Below are 21,279 nucleotides of genomic sequence, written 5' to 3' on the forward strand. Positions count from 1 at the left end.
ACCAGATTTGGCATGTAGGCTGTGGTTTGCCGACACCTGATCTTTGGTCTAGTATCAATAATTTCATGTTAATTTGCCTTTTCTGTCATTTTAAATGACTTTTCCACCTTTTCCCATATGCCTACTTTGTGTTCCAGTTAGCAAAGATCCACAAAATAGTGAAGTAGATAAAACTTTGCTGGGAAGAATTGGAATCAGTGCTATGTACTTCTATCACAAGCTGTTGCAGTGGGCCAAGGTATGTCATTAAATTTTGTTTGGGCTGGGTACAGAAAGTGTTAATTTTAAATTTTTTAACAGAATATAGTTAGCACTACAAATTAGAAATTTGCTAATAATGTTACAAGTGGCAAAATGAGTCCCAGACTAGTAAGTGAATTATTAGGTAGTATATTAAGCAAACGTGGAAAGGAAGTATCAGGAGACCGGCTACCCTGAAGTATCTCACTATAGGGAGCACTTGGGAAGCTGTGCTAAATACCATTTTGCAAGAGTTCAAGACCTTTTTTTTAAGATGAATCTGGGAAACTCACAACAGAACTTCTTAAAAATCATCTCCTAGAATGCTCTGGAATACTATATCCCATATATCTTGATATCTGCTTTGAGATATCTACATAGAAGTGGTCTAGTTATTCTGGACTATACTGAACCACCATTCTTTAGATTTCCCTGAGGTGTCAGGTGGTTATAGATTCATTAAAGTGAAATAAAGGACAGGAATATCTAAAACAAGAAGTAAGTGCTGAGGGATAAATGGAGCAGTTGAGAGTGTGGTCAATACTGAATCAACTATTATATCTTTTTGTTACTACTTCTTATATTTCATATAATTGAAGGTGAATTGAATAAGTTATAATTGAATATGTTCAATAACATTTAAGCACAGGGTCACTCCTACATCTACAGATTCATGGATATTAAAAATTTTAATGCTTATCCATTTCTGAAAGAGAGAGACAGGGCGTGAGCGGAGGAGGGGCAGAGAGAGAGGGAGACACAGAATCCAAAGTAGGCTTCAGGCACCGAGCTGTCAGCGCAGAGCTGGATGTGGGACTCGAACTCATGAACCACAAGATCATGACCTGAGCCAACATGGACACTTAACCTACTGAGTCACCCAGGCACCCCCATGGATTTGTTTTATTTAAAAAACAACAACAGTGGCACCTGGGTGGCTCAGTCGGTTGGGCGTCTGACTTTAGCTTAGGTCATGATCTCACATTTCATGAGTTTGAGCCCCGTGTCAGGCTCTGTGCTGACAGCTCAGAGCCTGGAGCCTGCTTCAGATTCTGTGTCTCCCTCTCTCTTTCTACCCTCCTCCACTCATGCTCTGTCTGTCTCTGTCTCAAAAATAACTAAACATTAAAAATTTTTTTTTAAAAAACAGCAACAGAATCCTTATATGTAAGGTCTTCAGTCTCCAAGCTCTTCATGAGGTTTAGCACCTACTGTGATGTGTGATCCCATACCAACTGATGTGTGATTAGTATGTGATCCCATACTGGGATGGGCAGAATGTACCTTGTCCCTGGTCTCACAATCTAGTTTAAGGTTCATCATAGCATTAATTTCTTAGATATTTAATGCTTGAGAAATTGAGGACTACATGATAAAATCTTTTTGAAAAAGATAGATTTTGCTACAATTTTAAGGCATATTTTAATTTTATTTGGTTAATACTATCTCTTAAGAGGTTGGTGAGTTTGTACCTGAATTTTGATTTAAAATTTTCACTGTCTTGTTTGAAACAAATATTTTATTTATTTTACTTAGTATGAATTTTTTTAGTGGAAACCTATTTCTTTTGAACACAAAATTATTAAAATTATGTTAAAGCTTTCCCTTTAAAAATGCACTCATTTATATAGGCAACTTAAAAATACTTTGACATCACAATATGAATCTGACTCAGCTAGTATAGAATATAATATAAAACAAGGGTCCATAAACTAAGAGCCAGATCTGGCCCTCACCTGTTTTTTTACATCTCAAGAGGTAAGAGTGTTTTTTACATTTTTAAACAGTTAGAAAAGAAAAACAGCAACAACTAAAAAGAATGTGCAACTGACTAAATGTGACCTGCAGAGCCTAAGTATTTACTATCTGGCTGTCTATAGAAAAAGTTTGCTGACTCTTGATATAAAATAATAATATATGTCTCATTTCTGATGTCCACACTAGAGCTAATCTTTTATGTAGACTATGTGAATAGTCTATTGAATAAAAAAGACAGTTTCCAGTCAGTAGTTTTATTCTTTTTTTTCCCCCACTGTCATTCTTCCTATAAATTTGATAAGACATTATCTCAATTTTCATTGTCTCTCCCTCTTGACTCTTAGGGTGATCAACAGAAGAAGTGCAGAAACTTGTAATCAGTAGTTTTCCACATTAGGGCAAGAACTCCTTTTTCCAAAAGAAATCTTTAGGGGAAGCACAAGTATAAAAACACTTGAAAAAAGGAGTCAGCAGTGTGAGGATTAATAGTGAGGCAAAGCCCTGCTTCCTCCCCTTCCCTGTCTGTCTTTGTGGCTAAGCAGGAGGGGACTGAAAACAGGGATTTTAGAGCAGTTTGAAAACCATCAGTATAGAAGGATGATTAATATCGGATAATTGGTTTGTATATAATTACTCATTTTGTACCTCTGTGATACTCTACATGAATGATATTCAATGAGTGTTCTTTACTTTTACTCTAGGGAAGGAAGGTCTTAGATAAACTATATGAATTGAAAATACATTTTACAACTTTAAAAGGACTTACAGGGCCTGAGAAGTTAGCACCAAGATGTCAAATTGTGAATATTGCAGCAGAAATTTTTCTAAAAAGTGGAAGCCTAGATGGTGCCATTTGGGTATTGAGGGGTAAGTTCTGATATACATGTAAGCATAATATAATTTGTTGTTACAAATTCTTGTCTATGTAATTACCTTAAATTGATGTTGAATTGTGAATGGCAGTTTGACCTAATAAACCCTAGTGATCATGTGCATAGGAAAGGTGGTTGATGTGTTAAATGGAAGGAGAAAGTTAACCTCACTTTAAAGAAAAAATCATATGACCCTTTGTTGAAAAGCTAGTTCTTACTTCAGCCCAGGCACCATACTAATAAATGCTTTACATCAATTATCTCAGTTAATTTTCATAGAAACTCTACAAGTTTGGAATTAGTATAACCCCCTTTTTTTGTTAGTTAAAAAATGTCAGAGACATTAAGCCACTTGCCCAAAATGATACAACAAGTAAGAAGTGGAGGCTGGATTCAAACCCAGACAGTCCAGCTTCAGAGCCCAGGCTTCAGCTACCACTGGGGCAGGTAAATCCCTATTGATAATCTGCATGAACTCTTAACCTTTGTACATACAGGCAAACATGACTTCAAGCCAGGACAAGCAAGGTTACTTCCCTATTAAGTCAATCCATCTAGCAGAAATCACAATGAAATTAAGCCAGGAGAAGCAATTAAGATTGGTTTGCTATGAGGTAAATGAAAACTTAGAGATCACACTGGTAACACAACATGCTACATGATGGTACCTCTGGCTGCTTAAACCATCAGGCAGATTTCATTTGATAAAATGGGATAACAGTGAAGAGACCTCAAGAATCTCTGGGTTTATGGGGCAACTGGGTGGTTCAGTCAGTTAAGCATCTGAACAACTCAGGTCATGATCTCACAGTCCATGGATTCGAGTCCTGCATCAGGATCTGTGCTGACTGACAGCTCAGAGCCTGGAGCCTGCTTCGGATTCTGTGTCTCCCTCTCTGTCTGCCCCTTCCGCGCTCATGCTAGCTCTCTCTCTCTCTCAAAAATAAATAAACATTAAAGAAATTAAAAATCTCTGGGTTTAGGTGGAAAGATAGAATATATGCACAGGTAGAGCAAATAGATAATCTTTACACTAACACACAAGCACATATACATGCACATACATATGAATATATAATTTATGTATTATATACGTGGAATAATTGCATACATATATGTAATGCCTTGTATTTGTTCAGGACTGAGATTTTATGGAATACAGAGGTTCTGAGTGGACTTCAGGATCAAAAGCTTGTTGGAAAGGGTTTTCTCCAACTTAACAAATATAGCCAGTGAAGTTTGCTAAATGGGGAAGGGTAACCAAAATACAAAAATAGAAATTAGCAAGATGTAAGCCAGAGCTCACAAGCTTTGTTGGAAAGGAGAGATGTGGTGAGAATGGAAAGGTTAAAATGGTTGATAAAAATGAGCGTGAGTCACCTTATGATAGGAAATTTCAGCCTAAAAATTCTGGAAAAACCAATCTTTCTCAGACTAGAGCATGAAGGAGGGTTTGTGTGAAGGGTGTAAAATGAACTGTGGAGATTTAAAATTTTTACAATTTTAATGTTCTCTTTAAAAATTCTGTAAGTTATAACACAGGATTTCCTTTTGCAGGGATAATTTCAACTGAAAGTCATTTTCATAAATAAAAATTTACTTCTTCAAAAGAAAGACCCACAGAAGTATACTAAGTTCTCCCCAGAATTATTTTATTGTTAAAAGCATTCTGCAGTAAACAGGCCTTTCTCAAGAAAGGAAATACAAAGGACTCTATCTCACTTGTAATACATGAGTGCAATACTCATAATAAAAATATACATTAAAATTACAAAATACCTGTCAGAGTAGCAAAATAAGAGTTTAGTGATATACTTTTCATGAAAGTATAGAGAAACAGGCATTCACATACATTGTCTTTAGGGGCTTTTTGGCAAAATATCTGTTAAAATCTAATAGTGCATATTTTCTTTTATGTTTCATCTCTATTTCTAGGAATTTCTCCTGCAAACACAAGTATGTACTGTAAGTTGTCTACAATCTTTTTTTGAGAAAGAGAGATAGATTGAGAGAGTATGCACGAGCAGGGAGAGAGGGACGAAGGAGAGAGTGACAGAGAGAGAGAGAGAGAGAGAGAGAGAGAGAGGATCTCAAGCAGGCTGCATGCTCAGCATGGAGCCCAACTTGGGGCTCGATCCCATGACCCTGGGATCATGACCCACACTAAAGGCAAGAGTCAGATGTTCAACCAAATAAGCTACCCAGGAACCCCTAGCATATATTTTTTAACCATCACAGTGCTAACAAAGGATTCCACATAACTTAAATGTTTCATTAAGAAAGTACAAGTTGATTGACTGTGTGATAGCCATATGATGGAGTAGAATAAGGCAGATCTACAAATAATCATTTGGAATGTTCTCCAGGATCTGTTGCCAGATGAAAAAAGGAATGTGCAGAACAGTGTCCACAGTAACGTAAATAAGATGGACACACACGTATTTCCTTTTATATCCTTAAAATATTTTTAGAAGGATGCACAAGAAACAAAGAATGGTGTTTGCTTCTGGAAAGAAGAGTTTAGTGCTTGGAGGACATGGATAGGAGGCAGATTAACTTTTTCCATATGCTTTTTCTATATTTTTTCCTTTTATTTTTCTTTTTTAATTATTTTTTTCCAAATTTTTATTGAGATAGTATTTAGATAACATACAGTGTAATGTTGGTTTCAGGAGTAGAATTTAGTGATTCATCACCTACGTATATCACCCAGTGCTCATCACAAGTGCCCTCCTATTAATGCCCATCATCCATTTAGCCCATCACCCATCCACCTCCCTTCATCAACCATCAGTTTGTCCTCTATTGTTGATAGTCTTTGGGGTGCCTGGCTGGCTTAGTTGGTTAAGTGTCTTGACTTCGGCTCAGGTCATGATCTCATGGTTTATGGGTTCCAGCCCTGCTTTTGCTGTCAGCACAGAGGATGCTTCAGATTCTCTATCCCACCCCCTTCCCCTGCTCACATTCTTTCTTCCTCTCTCTCTCAAAAATGAACATTAAAAAAAATATTTAAGTCTATTATGGTTTGTTTCCCTCTCTCTCTTTCCCCCTTCCCCTATGTTCATCTGTTTTGCTTCCTAAATTATACATATCTGTGAAATAATAAGGTATTTGTCTTTCTCTGACTTATTTTGCTTAGCATAATACACTCTACCTCCATCCACATCATTGCAAATGGCAAGATGTCATTCTTTGTGATGGTTGCATAATATTCCATTGTATATCTATACCACATCTTTATCCACTTACCAGTGGACAGACACTTGGACTCTTTCCATAGTTTGGCTATTGTTGATAATGCTGCTATAAACATCAGTGTGCATGTACCCCTTCGAATCTGTATTTTTGTAACCTTTGGGTAAATACCTACTAATGAATTGCTAGTTCATAGGGTAGTTCTATTTTTAAATTTTTGAGGAATCTCTATACAGTTCTCCAGAGTGGCTACACCAGTTTGCATTTCCACCAACAGTGCAAGAGGGTTCCCTTTCTAGACATCCGTGCCAACATGTGTTGTCTCTTGTGTTGTAAATCTTAGCCATTCTGATAGGTGTGAGGTGGTATCTCACTGTAGTTTTGATTTGTATTTCCCTGATGATGAGTGATGTTGAGCATTTTTTCATGTGTCTGTTAGCTATCTGGATGTCTTCTTTGGAAAAATGTCTATAAATGTCTCCTGCCCATTTCTTAACTGGAATGTTTATTTTGGGGGTATTGAGTTTGATAAGTTCTTAATAGATTTTGGATATTATCTTTCTCAGACATGTCATTTGCAAATATCTTCTCCCATTCTGTAGGTTGCCTTTTAGTTTTGTTGATTGTTTTCCTTTGCTATGCAGAAGTTTTTTATTTTGATGAGGTCCGAATAGTTCATTTTTGCTTTTGTTTCCCTTGCCTCTGAAGACATGTCTAGTAAGAAGTTGCTATGACTGAGGCCAGGGAGGTTGCTCGCTGTGTTCTCTAGGATTTTGATGGTTTCCTGTCTCACATTTAAGTGTTTCATCCATCTTGAATTTCTTTTTGTGTATGGTATAAGAAAGTAGTCCAGTTTCATTCTTCTGCATGTTGCTGTCCAGTTTTCCCAGTACCATTTGCTGATGAGATTGTCTTTTTTTCCCATCGGATATACTCTTCTGCTTTGTCAAAGATTGGTTGACCACATACTTGTGGGTCTAATTCTGGGTTTTCTGTTCTGTTCCATTGATCTGTGTCTGTTTTTGTGTCAGTACCATACTGTATTGATAACTGCAGCTTTGTAATACAGCTTGAAGTCCAGAATTGTGATGCCTCCCACTTTCCTTTTTCTTTTTTTTTTTTTTTTAACGTTTATTTATTTTTGAGAGAGAGAGCATGAGCAGGGGAGGAGCAGAGAGACGGGAGACACAGAATCTGAAGGAGGCTCCAGGCTCTGAGCTGTCAACACAGAGCCTGACACAGGGCTTGAACTCATGAACCATGAGAGCATGACCTGGGCCAAAGTTGGGTGCTTAACCTGACTGAGCCACCCAGGCGCCCCTCCTTTTCTTTTTCAGGATGGTTCCATACCAATTTTAGGGTTGTTTGCTCTAGTTCTGTGAAAAATGCTGGTGGTATTTTGATAGGGATTGCATTAAATGTGTAGACAACTTTGGGTAGTATCGACATTATAACAATGTTTGTTCTTTCAATCCACAAGCATGGAATGTTTTTCCATTTCTTTGTGTCCTCTTTAATTTCTTTTTTTTTTTATTTTTTTAATCTTGATTTTTTATTTTTTAAAATTTACCTCCAAATTAGTTAGTATATAGTGAAGCAATGATTTCAGTAGATTCCTTAATGCCCCTTACCCATTTAGCCCATCCCCCCTCCCACAACCCCTCTAGTAACCCTCAGTTTGTTCTCCATATTTATGAGTCTCTTTTGTTTTGTCCCCCTCCATGTTTTTGTATTATTTTTGTTTCCCTTCCCTTATGTTCATCGGTTTTTCTCTTAAAGTCCTCATATGAGTGAAGTCATATGATTTTTGTCTTTCTCTGACTGACGAATTTCACTTAACATAATACCCTCCAGTTCCATCCACGTAGTTGCAAATGGCAAGATTTCATTCTTTTTGATTGCCGAGTAATACTCCATTGTATATATACCACATTTTCTTTATCCATTCATCCATCGATGGACATTTGGGCTCTTTCCATACTTTGGCTATTGTTGTTAGTGTTGCTATAAACATAGGGGTGTGTCCTCTTTAATTTCTTTCATAAGTGTTCTATAGTTTTCAGAGTACCGATTTTTTACCTCTTTTGTTAGGTTTATTCCAAGGTATCTATGGTTTTTGGTGCAATTTTAAATGGGATTGATTCCTTGATTTATTTTTCTTCTGCTTCTTTTGGTGTGTAGAAATGGCAACAGATTTCTGAACATTGATTTTATATCCTGCAACTTTGTTGAATTTATATATTAGTTCTGGCAATTTTTGGTGAAGTCTTTTAGGTTTTCTATATAGAATATCATGTCATCTGCAAAGAGCAAAGGTTTGACTTCTTCATTGCCGATTTGGATGCTTTTCATTTCTTTTTGTTGTCTGATTGGTGAGGTTAAGACTTCCAATACTATGGTAAGTAACAGTGGTGAGAGTAGACATCCCTGTCTTTTTCTTGGCTATACAGGAAAAGCTCTCAGTTTTTCTCCACTGAGGATAATATTGGCTGGGGGTCTTTTGTATATGGCCTTTATGATGTTGAGGTATGTTCCATCTATACCTACTTTGTTGAGCATTTTTGTCAAGAGTGGAGGCTATGTTTTGTCAAATGCTTTTTTTTTTTTCAATCTATTGAGAGGATATATGGTTCTTTTCTTTTATTGTGGTGTATCACATTGATTTGCAAATATTGAACCAGCCCTACAGCCCAGGAATAAGTCCCACTTAATTATGGTAAATAATTCTTTTAATGTATTGTTGGATTTGATTTGTTAGTATCTTGTTGAGAATTTTTGCATCCATGTTCATCAGGGATATTGGCCTGTAAGTCTCCTTTATAGTGGGGTCTTTGTCTGGTTTTGGATTCAAGGTGATGCTGTCCTCATAGAATGAATTTGGAAGTTTTCCTTTCATTTCTGTTTTTTGGAAGTTTGAGAAGAATAGGTATTAACTCTTTTTTTTTTTTAACGTTTTATTTATTTTTGGGACAGAGAGAGACAGAGCATGAACGGGGGAGGGGCAGAGAGAGAGGGAGACACAGAATCGGAAACAGGCTCCAGGCTCTGAGCCATCAGCCCAGAGCCTGACGCGGGGCTCGAACTCACGGACCGTGAGATTGTGACCTGGTTGAAGTCGGACACTTAACCGACTGCGCCACCCAGGCACCCCTATTAACTCTTAAATGTCTGGTACAATTTCCCTGGGAAGCCGTCTGGCACAGGACTTTTATTTGTTGGGAGATTTTTGATTACTGATTCCGTTTCTTTGCTGGTTTGGGTTTGTTCAGATTTTCTGTTTCTTCCTGTTTCAGTTTTGGTTGTTTGTGTGTTTCTAGGAATTTGACCATTTCTTCCACATTGACCAGTTTGTTGGCATATAATTTGTAATATTCTCATAATTTTATATTTCTGTGATGTTGGTTGTGCTCGCTCCTCTTTCATTTGTGACTTTATTTGTTTATTTTATTTTTTATAAGTCTGGCTAGGGGTTTATCAATTTTATTAATTCTTTCTGAGAACCAGCTCTTAGTTTCATTGATCTGTTCTACTGGGTTTTTTTGTTTGTTTCTATTTTATTTATTTCTGCTCAAATCATTATTACTTCCTCTATTCTGCTGGATTTAGGCTTTATTTGCTGTTCCTTTTCTACCCTCTTTAGGTGTAATTTAAGTTGTTTATTTGAGGCATGTCTTACTTCTTGAGGTAGGCCTGTATTACGGTATACTTCCCTCTTAGGACCACCTTTGCCATATCCCAAAGGTTTTGGACTATCATGTTTTCATTTTCATTTGCTTCCATGTATTTTTTTAAATTTCTTCTTTAATTTCCTGGTTATCCCATTTATCCTTTAGTAGGAGTTTAGTCTCCAATAATTTGCAGTCTTTCCAAATTTTTTCTTATGGCTGACTTCAGGTTTCATAACATTGTGGTCTGAAAATACGCATGGTATGATCTCAGTTTTTTGTACTTGTTGAGAGCTGATTTGTGACCCAGTATGTGATCTAATCTGTAGAATGTTCCATGGTCACTCGAGAAGAATGTGTATACTCCAGCTTTAGGATGAAAAGTTCTGAATATATCTGTTAAGTCTATCTGGTCCAGTGTGTCATTCAAGGCTATTGTTTCTTTGTTGATCTGCTTAGATGATCTATCCATTGTTGTAAGTGGCATGTTCAAGTCCTTTACTATTATTGTATTATTATTACTGAGTTTCTTTATGTTTGTTATTAATTGCTTTATATATTTGGGCACATAAATGTTTACAATTGTTAGATCTTCTTGATAGGTAGGTCCCTTAATTATGGTATAATGCCCTTCTTCATCTCACATTACAGTCTTTGGTTTAAAATCTGGTTTGTCTAAGTATGGCTACTCTGGCTTTGTTTTGGCATCTGTTAGCATGATAAATCATTATCCATCCTCTCACTTTCAGTCTGTAGGTGTCTTTAGGTCTAAAGTGATCCTCTTAGGGGCACCTGGGTGGCTCAGTAGGTTGAGCATCCCACTTCAGCTCAGGTCATGATCTCTCGGTTCGTGAGTTCAAGCCCCTCATAGGGCTCTGTGCTGACAGCACAGAGCCTGGAGCCTGCTTTGGATTCTGTGTCTCCTTCTCTCTCTGCCCCTCCCCTGCTCATGCTCTGTCTCTCAAAAATGAATAAATAAACAAAAAAAGAAGTTTAAAAAAAATAAAGTGATCCTCTTGTAGGCACCACGTAGATGGGTCTTGTTTGTTTATCCATTCTGATACCCTGTGTCCTTTGATTTGAGCTTTTAGTCCATTATATTTAGAGCTATTATTGATAGATGTCAATTTGGTGACATTGTGTTATCTATAAAGTTGGTGTTTCTGGTGATGTTCTCTCTTCCTTTCTAGTCTTTATGCTTTTGCTCTTTTTTTCCCACTTCAAAGAGTCCCCTTTAATATTTCCTGCAGGGCTGGGTTAGTGGTCATGAACTCCTTTAGTTTTTGTTTGGGAAACTGTCTTTCCTGTATTCTGCGTGACAGCCTTGCTGCATAAAGTATTCTTGGCTGCATACTTTTCCCATTTAGCACATTGAGTATATCGTGCCATTCTCTTCTGGCCTGCCAAGTTTCTGGACAGATCTGCTGCAAACCGATCTGTCTTGCTTTGCAGGTTAAGGATTTTTTTTTTACCCTTGCTTCTTTCAGGATTCCTTCTTTATATGAGCATTTTGTGAATTCCACTATGAGGGGTCTTGGTGATGACTGGCTTTTGTCGAATTTAATGGGAATTCTCTGTGGTTCTAATGGATTTGGATCTGTGTTCTTCCTTAGATTAGAGAGGTTTTCAGCTATAATTTGCTCATATAAACTTTCTGCTCCTTTCTCTTTCTCTTTTTCTTCTGGGACTCCTATGATAGGAATGTTGTTGTGCTTTAAGGAGTCACTGAGTTCCCTAAGTCTACATCCATGATCCGGTACCTTTCTTTCCTTCTTTTTTTCCGCTCCAGTATTTCCCATAATTTTATCTTCTGTATCACTCATTTGTTCTTCTGCTTCCTTGTTGTCATTACACCCAGTCGGTTTTGCATCTTAGTTATAGTATTTTTTATTTTGACTGGACTAGTTTTTAGGTTATTTTATCTGTGCAGTAAGGGATTCTCTAGTGTCTTCTATGCTTTTCTCAAGCCCAGCTAGTATCCTTATAATTATTATTTTAAATTCTGATTTGGACATCTTACTTATATTTGTATTGATTAAATCCCTGGCCATGATTTCATCCTGTTCTTTCTTTTGGTGTGAATTCATCCATCTTGTCATTTTGTCTGAGTCACTGGGTGTGTGGGGGGCTGGGGTGGCTATTGTTAGGAAAGTTTGTCGTATTCCTGCTCCTGAGAGTAATGGCTATATTAAGAAGAAGTTCAAAAAAAAGAAAGAAAGGAAGGAAGCTAGATCCTAGGTGTATTTTGGTCTGCTTATTAAAAGAAACTAGATCAAAAAAAAAAAAAAAAGGCAGCTGGATCCTATCTCCCCTAGAGCTGAAGCTTTGCAGCACTCTATGATCAGTAGACTTAGTGCAAAAGAGGGGTTTGTGCTGGTCCCATGATGGTGGGGCCTGCAGTGATGATTCTCGGGTGGACTTGCCCCAGTGGAGATGCACAGCAGGGCCTTGGTGTAAGCTGCTCTTGCCTACACTGGGTGGCACTGTTTTGCTCACTGAAGGACATCAGTGCCAGTGTGGGAGAGGGAGGGTAATGGCTTAGCCCCGCTCTCTCCTCCTTCCCCAGAGCAGGAAGCTCACACCCACCACTCTTTAGGAAGCTGGCACAGAAGAGCAGATATTCACCCCTTTTGTGTCCCCAGCTTCTGTCAGATTCCTGCCTTCACCCTGCCAGTGTCCGAGCTGTCTACCTGCCAGGTGACACTGTATTCCTATGTTTTATCTCAGGCACACAGGTGGGTTTCAAAACTCCAAATTTTAGAGATCCAAGCTGCTCGGACCCGTGCTGACCCTCTGGGGGAGGCTTTCACTGTACTATTGCATCTGCTGGTTTGTTATAGAAAAATGGTCACGATACAGCTCAGCAGTTTGGAGTTTCTGTAAAGCACAGCACAAAATTGGCACCAAGATTTGCTTCCCCTGCTTGTGTCTTTGTTCCTATGCTTGAGAACAGGGCAACCCATGGGTGCTGCCAGTTGTTTTGTCCCCGCAGAGGCTGTGCGGCCACTCCCAAATGTACTCCTAGCAGGGGAACTGTTTCTTCCCATGTGACCCAGGGAATCCTCAGATCTTGCTGGCCTCTCCCAGGTCTTCATAGTCTTTCCCCACCGGGGCCACAAGGCACAACCATGGTGCAGACCTTCAAAGCTTCAGACTGTGCTCCACTGCTCTCCTTTTCCTAGTCAGTGGTCTTGGGGAAAGAGTTTTCTTGTGCAGTCCCCTGCGTGTGCTCGTCGCTCCGCACTGCCCCCCCCTTTCTCTTTCTTATATTCTCTCATCTCTCCATCATCAGGACTCCCTCCCCTTCACAGCACCTGCAGTTCTTTGCTTTCCCCAATCAACTCTCCGTAGCTCCCATCTTCCACGATGTGGCCTTTTGTGGCCATTTTCTCCCTCTAGTTGTGCAGTTTTGCTCTCTCAGTCCTCAGATCGATTTCTTGGGTGCTCAGAATGATTGGATATTTATCTGGCTGTGTTCAAGGGACAAGGGAAGTTTAGGGTCCCCCTGCTCCTCTGCCATCTTATTTCTCTATATTTTTTTCTTTTGAAAACCTGTGCACTTATTACCTACTAAACTTTTTATAGAAGGGTTATACATTACTTGTGTTGGAGAAATGCAGAATATTTTACTCATTTTAGTTAGTGGCAGACTTTATGATGAGAAATCTATTGTTTTGGCTTTTCAGTTTGACATTTAAAACTCTCAGCACTAGTAGCTTGTATCTTGGCAAATGAACAATAAATTCCTGCCTTCTCCCCTTACCAGAGTAAAAAAAAAAAGCCTTTAAACCATAATTTATAATCATGGCTTCGAGGCTGAAAAATAAGTGTCCTAACTCCCTAGAATATACATTTTGTAAAAAGTTATGCCATTTATTGAGAAGCTGCCTTTGAACTTTAAAATAAATTTTATTGCCTCAACATAAGTAACACATGTTCATTAGCAACCAGTAGGAAAAGGTAGGTAAGAAAAACTGATGATAAAAATTCCTTATTCAGGCCACCCAGAAATGACTGTTAACCACTTTAACGTTACTACACAGAGTCCTTTTGTACCTTGCATTGTTTTGTTCAGGGAACAGTCTTTCTTTTTTTTTTTTTTTTTTAATTTTTTTTTTTAACGTTTATTTATTTTTGAGACAGAGAGAGATAGAGCATGAACGAGGGAGGGTCAGAGAGAGAGACGGAGACACAGAATCCGAAACAGGCCCCAGGCTCTGAGCTGTCAGCACAGAGCCCGACGTGGGGCTCGAACTCACAGACCGCGAGATCATGACCTGAGCTGAAGTCAGATGCTTAACCGACTGAGCCACCGAGGCGCCCCTAGGGAACAGTCTTTCTGTGGACATCTTCTGTGTAAAGGAATGTTCTTCTATAATGTCACTTAATGGGATGCTTAGTTTTCCATCTTACGAAAAAATATATATAAGTGTATAAATGTAGATACATAAATATATCCATAGACCCACATTTCTTCATCTAGCTTGTTTCCAGATGTCCATCATAAATAATAATCCATGCTAAACATTCCTGCTAATATTACATCCTTAGGATAAATTCTGACAATTGCTGGGTTAAAGGATAAGGCAGTTTAAAGCTTTTTGGTAAATGTTGGTAGATTTGCCCTTATTCCCATTCAGATTTGCATCAAGTTATCTTGAGTTTATTAGAAACCCTCCCTTTGTAAGAAAATCCTAGAGAACTATTACATAGGTATCTCTTCTATAAAGACATTGTCCTTTTAGGGGTCATAAGTGCATATAAACAGTCCAAGAGTTAGTGCCGAATATTATGGTTTTTAGTTGTCAGACAGACTGGTACTTTCCAGTCTATGCAATCCCTAATCTGGCCATTCAATACTTTCCATTCAAGGTCTTATCTCTGCAAGTGGAATATAAAAGTACCCTACACCTTTAGAAAGTTTGTAGTAATTAGTCTTACCAGCATGTGAAGATGCATGTTATGAAACACGCTCACCAATACTATTTCTTGAATACTATTTTTCTTTTCTCTTTGCTAGTTTGACAGAGAAAAAGTGATATTTGTTGCTTTACTTTGCATTTAATTGCTTATTAGAAAATTTAACTCTTTCCCCTTTTTACCATTTTTACTTATTCTTTTGTAGATTATTCATGTTCTTGGTCTGTTTTCTTTTTTAATTTTTTTTCTTTTTACATTTATTTATTTTTTGATAGAGAGAGGCAGAGCACAGTGGGGGAGGGTCAGAGAGAGGGAGACACAGAATCCAAAGCAGGCTCCAGGCTCTGAGCTGTCAGCACAGAGCCCGACGCGGGGCTCGAACTCACAAACTGCGAGATCATGACCTGAGCCGAAGTCAGACGTTTAACTGACTGAGCCACCCAGGCGCCCCTCTTGGTCTGTTTTCAAATTTTAATATATCTCTTCATTATTGATTTAATAATAATGTAATTATTTGCTATATACCAAGCATTGTGCTAAGTGTGTTACTTGTGTCCTCTTATTTAATGAACACTAACCCTATTAAGTAGATGATGGTATCCCAAGATGAAGGCGCTGAGGCACAGAGAAGATCACACAGCAATTCCAATCTAGGTCTGATTGCAGAGTCCATATATTAAAACCTTATACCACTGTTATTTCCCTAATCTTTCATTTAAATGGACTTTGTAAAATTGCAACCAGGGAGGAAGCACAAACCACAGAAACAGACCTGGATCTGACCTAGTCAGCCACCTGAGCAAAGTGGTGATTCTGATCTTGTTTTTATAAATCTGAGACAGTAGTTCTCAAAGTTGGCCATCAGAACACCCTGAAAGATTGTTAAAACACAGATTGCTTGGTCCATTCCCAGATTTTCTGATTCATTAAATCTGGGGTGGGTCCTGGGAATTTGCATTTCTTACAAGTTCTCAGAGGTTACTGATGATGATGCTAGTCTGGGACCTCACTTTGAAGACCACTACCCTATAGCTCTCTTGTGTGGGCATTTCTCACACCTCCCCTGTATCCCTAAACCACACTTCCTCAAGTCACTCCCCTAGTGTGTTAACCAGTGCTACAAGCATTACCATTTTTATTATGTATTATTTATGGATTTTCTACATTTAACTCTCTTTGTACCTTCCTAGGGAGGAAATGGCTGGAGATGTTTTTGTTTTAGATTTTTTTTTCTAGTTTTGTTGAGATATAATTGACATACAGCACTGTGTAAGTTTAAGGAGTATAGCATAATGACATATATGTTGTGAATTGTGATTGGCACAATAAATATAGTTAACATCCATCATCTCCTATAGATAGAAAAAAAAAAAGAAAAATACATTTTTTCCCTTGTGATGAGAACTCTTAGGATCTACTCTCAACAACTTTCCTGGATGTCATACAGCAATGTTAACTATAGTCACCGTGTTATGGTACATTACATCTCCAGTATTCCTTACAACTGGAAGTTTGTGCCTTTTGACCACCTTCATCCATTTCCCCACCCCCACCCCCACCTCTGGTAACCACAAATCCAATCTCTTTTTCTATGATTCTAAGATTTCACATACCAGTGAGATCATGCAGTGTTTCTCTTTCTGTATTTCACTTACTTCACTTTGCCTAATGCTCTCAAGGTCCATCTATATTGTTTTAGGCTAGACTTGTTTAAAGCATAGATGTGTGTGTGTTTTTTTGTTTATTTAGGAAAGTGTTACCCTTTTTTATATAGGAAATTTGGCATAAAGTTTAGCTTGAACACCTAGACCAGTGACTGCCACTGCAGTACTAATATAAGCATATAAACAATGTTAATATTTAAAAACTGCATCATCTTTATTTTCAATCAGTGGATAGCTCTGTTCAGAACAATGTTATGTTAGGCCAGGCCATGTTTAATCTCTGTTTTCATACAGCAGTTTCACTTATAACTACTTATGTAGGCATAGCCATTATTTAGGTCATTAACACTTCTTTCCCAGGTAATTTTCACCAAATGTGAACACTGGTCATTTTCAGTGATGGGATATTCAATTTTTCTTAATTTCTTCTTTATACTTCTCTGTTTTAATTTTTTGTAGTGATTGTGTGTGTGTGTGTGTGTGTGTGTACATATATATATATATATATATATATATATATATATATATATATATATAATGTTTATTTTTGAGAGAGAGAGAGACAGAATGCAAGCAGGGGAGGGGAAGAGAGACAGGGATACACAAGAATGCCAAGTAGGCTCCAGGCGCTGAGCTGTCAGTGCAGAGTCCAACAGGGAGCTCGAACTTCCAGACTACAAGATCATGACCTGAGCCTAAGTCTGACACTTAACCAACTGAGCCACACAGGCACCTCTGTGATTGTTTATATTTTTTAAATAAACATTATTTTAGGGGCACCTGGGTGGCTCAGTTGGTTAAGCGTCCGACTCTTGGTTTCAGCTCGGGTCATGATCTCATGATCTCACACTTCGTCAGTTTCAGCCCCACATCGGGCTTTGCGCTGACCATGCAGAGCCTGCTTGGGATTCATTCTCTCTGCCCTTCCTTCACTCTCTCTCTCTGTCTCTCTCAGAAATAAGTAAATAAACTTCAAAAAAATAATTTTTTTAAATAAACATTATTTTAGAAGTAAATCAACCAGCTTGGCCTCATCCTGAACAGTATTTCTGAAATTGCCTGTTTAATGTGGTTTTTATACTTGATGCACTCTTTTATTGTTACAGTTTTTATAGTACACAATCAAATAGGTTATTAACATTATAATGTGATCTAAAAATCAGTTCAGGTACTTATCATCAATGATGTATATATCACACTTAGAAAACATTGTACTGTAAATTATGTCCCTTTGTATTATGATAGTTTTACATATTAAAGATATTAGTCCTTCATCTGTTGGATATTTGCACATATTTTTCTCAGCTTTTCATTTTCCTTTAACTTTATGATTTTTTTTGCATTTTTGTTTTTCTTCTGTTGTCCACCTGACATTTTTTCTACCTAACATAAACTGTTTTTATTTTTTTAGTGTTCTCTTTTTAGTATAGCTTTTTATTTTTTTAATACATTTTTTTTTAGTATACCTGACACCAATGTTACATTAGTTTCAAGTGTACGACATAGTGACATAGTGACTCAACATCTCTATACATTATGCTTATGTTCACCACAGCTATACGTCTGTCACCATACAACACTATTACAATACCGTTGACTATATTCCGTCTGCTATACCTTTTATTCCCATGACTTTTTGTTTTGTATCATGGTTTAGGCACTCCTTAGCTATCTCAAAATTATATATTTACCCATGTTCTTCAAATCTTTTCATTCATTACTAGTTTTAAATTTTGATATGAAATGGGAACAAAATTGTATTTATTTCCCCAAAATGTCCCAACTCACCCTTTACTCACTTATTTAAAATGCCACTTTTATCATTTATTAGAATCTTGTATCTGCTTAGGTGTGTTTCTATACTTGTCTTCTCTCCCAGGGATCTGTTTCTATGGTAGCACCAAACTGTTTTTAGTTAATGTAGCTTTAGAATATCTGTAATATCTATTTAGGCAACACCACTTTCACTCCTCTTTTCCAAATTATTGTTCACATTCTCAAGTGCTTATTCTTTTAGATGAATTTCAGCTATTGAGTTTTTCATATAGTTCTGTAAGGAAATTTGATTGGGATTATGTTAAATGTATATATTAAAAGGAGAAAGGTATCTTTAGATATTTTTTATGGTATATGTAGCATTCACTATGGTAGTCAAGGATAGTTATTTGATAGTGTCACTGACTAGCCTGGAAATTCATTCACTGCAGACCATCTTCATATTAATAGTCTTCATATTCTCAGTGCCTTGTATTCAAAATCTTGCATGAGTCAAATGACTAAATATGCATATGTTGGAAGGTAAGTGGATAAAGAATGGCTATTATAGAAAATTTGCTTGCATTTTGACTCAGACTTTTTAGACAAATGGAAAATATTCCCAACTGTCGAAGAGTGAAAAACATGAGGGTTAATGCAATAAGGACTTCTATCACCATAAAACTAGTATTAAAGTACACTAGTAAACTGGTTTTTGTTTTTGAAAATTTAATTCTCATAAGAGGTCTTATAAAATTTCTCAAAAGTGTTTATGCTGATAGAGTTGTGAATGGGGTGGATTAGTTAAAAGTCTAAATGACTACCCAATTACCAGTTTCAGTTAACTTTAGTACATAAAATGACCAGCTTATTCAGAGTTTTTAATATAGCTACACAATTTGGTAAGATTTCAAAATGAAGTTCCTAAAATACCATCTATTCTTTCAAAAACTGTGACCATTATTCTACCTTAACAATAAAAAATGAGTACTAAAGAACAGTGCAATTGTGAGAAAGGTCCACATAGTCTACTTTTTGTAAGTGTGACATATCTACCACCAGATAGATCATTAACAAAAAACAATTGAACTTATTTGATAAAAATAAAATTCAGTTTATAAGGAATGGTGATTTAGCGGTTTTACTTTGGGGAATTATGGGGGAAAATGGGAATTATGCTTAACCAATGATTTATGCAGTCTTTCAAAAGATAACAAGTTCATTTAAATTTCTCTATAAAGTAAAGTTTAAGCAGATTTGGAAGTAAATTAATGGAAATATCTGTTTAAATGAGCTAAGATTCATAAAGCACCAATATTTGTAAAACATTGCCTAACACATAGCATGAGGCAATTCAGTCAGTCAATCAGTCTGTCAGATGGGCTCTACTAATTTAAAAACAGCTCCTGTTTTAAAGTTATACTGGGTAATTAAGCCTTTATTTTGGCATTTGTGTACATGAATTACCAAATCTCCCTTCAATACTTTTTGTATTCACTGTGCTGGGAAGGCCCCCAAAGAAAAAGAAAACGTGACTCCTATACTTAGTACAGTTAAAAAACAGGGAAATATGATTTAAGTGTTATAACAACATTTCGTTTATGTATCTGGTGTATGATGATTGAGAGAATTAGGCAAATGATAAAATATTGACATTTCTAATATTTTAGTACCTCAGTGTTCTGTATGATAGTCTCCTATTGTTTTTCTCAATGTGCAAATCAAGGCAGAAATTAAGGAACTTCAGCATTATAGGTAATATTCTCTTTTTTTTAAGCTGTGTGAAGCATGCATAAAAGTTTGTTATTTTGCTTTTATAACTTACATACATTGTATATTGTGCACAAATCAACGATCTTGTAATAAAAATTATGTAAGAAATTGGGGGGGGAAAGCTGTTCCCCAAAATGCCAAAAACTAGTTAATTTATGTATTCTTTATTATAAAATTGTTAAACTTGTCCACACAAATATTTTACATTATAACAAATAATTTACTACAAAAGAAACATTTTTGTCATGTAAAAATAAACATTAACCTTAGAGTTAAAAACTGAGTTAGTACACTTAGAAAAATGAAAAATTAAAAAATAAGTATAACAAAGTACTCATTCGTTTGTATCCCCTTAGGATAGTGACCATTACTATACAAGTTGTTTCTAATAAATTTGAGTTATTGTTATCTTTTCTGAATACACATACTTAAATTTTGATACTTAACAAAACATGTTTGAAAACATTAGTTGTAATTATACTCTTAAGTGTAATTTACATAGTATAAAGTATTAGTACTTTTTTCTTTTTGGAAGAATCAGAATGGATCATCAATACACCACTGTGGCCTTGTGATAGACTGGATGTACTCAATCGACATAATCTGCTCTGTACAATTGCACACGAAATCTTAGCCAAGAGCCTTTATAGACAGACATTTGAAGTTTTGCAAAATCTACCAGGTTTTCAAAATTCTCAAGGTATGTTTTTTAAAAGCCTCAATTCTAATGTCCATCTGGTGTTTAAATAAGAAACCATTCTCCACCTGTTTTGGTTGAGTTTTATATTCCAGCATATATTTTTAATGAAATTATTTTCTGTAAAATGTGTTCTCTGCAAATTCAATATGTTTTTCTTTTTTCTTTCTCTTTTTTGTTGTTTTTTTGTTTTTGTTTTTGTTTTTGTTTTTCAAAAGCAGAGATGCTTACCGTTGGGTTGTCAGCCATTCCCTCCCTCAACTGTTTTCATCAGTCCCCTTTCCCTCTCTGTCAGGTCAGCAGCAAACAATAATGCCCCAGCAAGTTTTGTGTCGTAAAAGAATTCATTGCATTAGAATAATGAAGAATACTTTTTCTTTTATTACTTAACATTAAATACAGAGCTTAGTTTCCATTACCTTGGAACATAGGAAAATATGAAATAAATGGAAGAAATGACAAGTTCAAAGAAAGGGAATATTAATGTGGACAATAGTAGGTAGTGTTCTCGAATCCTGACACTCAAGTTTTATGTAGACCAGAGGGGGTCCATGTTAAGGGAAACATGAGCAAAAGCTTTGGATCAAAATGAACCTGAGTAATGCTTTCAGAGTGGCAAGTTGCCACTTCATGAGAATGTTAACCTGAGGGCCTCCCACAGTGCTTTATCAGAGTACATGTTCTAGGAAAGTTCCATTGGTGGAGATGTTTAGGAAGAGACTAAAAGGTAAGGAGATTAA

The 21,279-nt window shown here is 36.7% G+C and overlaps 1 protein-coding gene across 10 annotated transcripts in view; it reads left to right on the plus strand.

Annotated features, from left to right (window-relative positions):
• The window catches only part of TOPAZ1 (testis and ovary specific TOPAZ 1), a 101,393-nt gene that overhangs the window by 69,762 nt on the left and 10,352 nt on the right, over positions 1–21,279 (plus strand). For 9 of the 10 annotated variants that reach the window (XM_053221800.1, XM_053221795.1, XM_053221797.1 and 6 more), the window contains 3 exons: positions 138–238; positions 2,700–2,865; positions 20,378–20,542. In XM_053221800.1, the coding sequence (XP_053077775.1) occupies positions 138–238; positions 2,700–2,865; positions 20,378–20,542 (432 nt within the window). Of the gene's footprint in view, positions 1–137; positions 239–2,699; positions 2,866–3,194; positions 3,318–20,377; positions 20,543–21,279 lie in introns of those variants that run through there. The other variant, XR_008298119.1, reaches the window with a different exon arrangement.

This window comes from Acinonyx jubatus, chromosome C2, assembly GCF_027475565.1.
Source record: "Acinonyx jubatus isolate Ajub_Pintada_27869175 chromosome C2, VMU_Ajub_asm_v1.0, whole genome shotgun sequence".
Classification (NCBI taxonomy): domain Eukaryota; kingdom Metazoa; phylum Chordata; class Mammalia; order Carnivora; family Felidae; genus Acinonyx; species Acinonyx jubatus.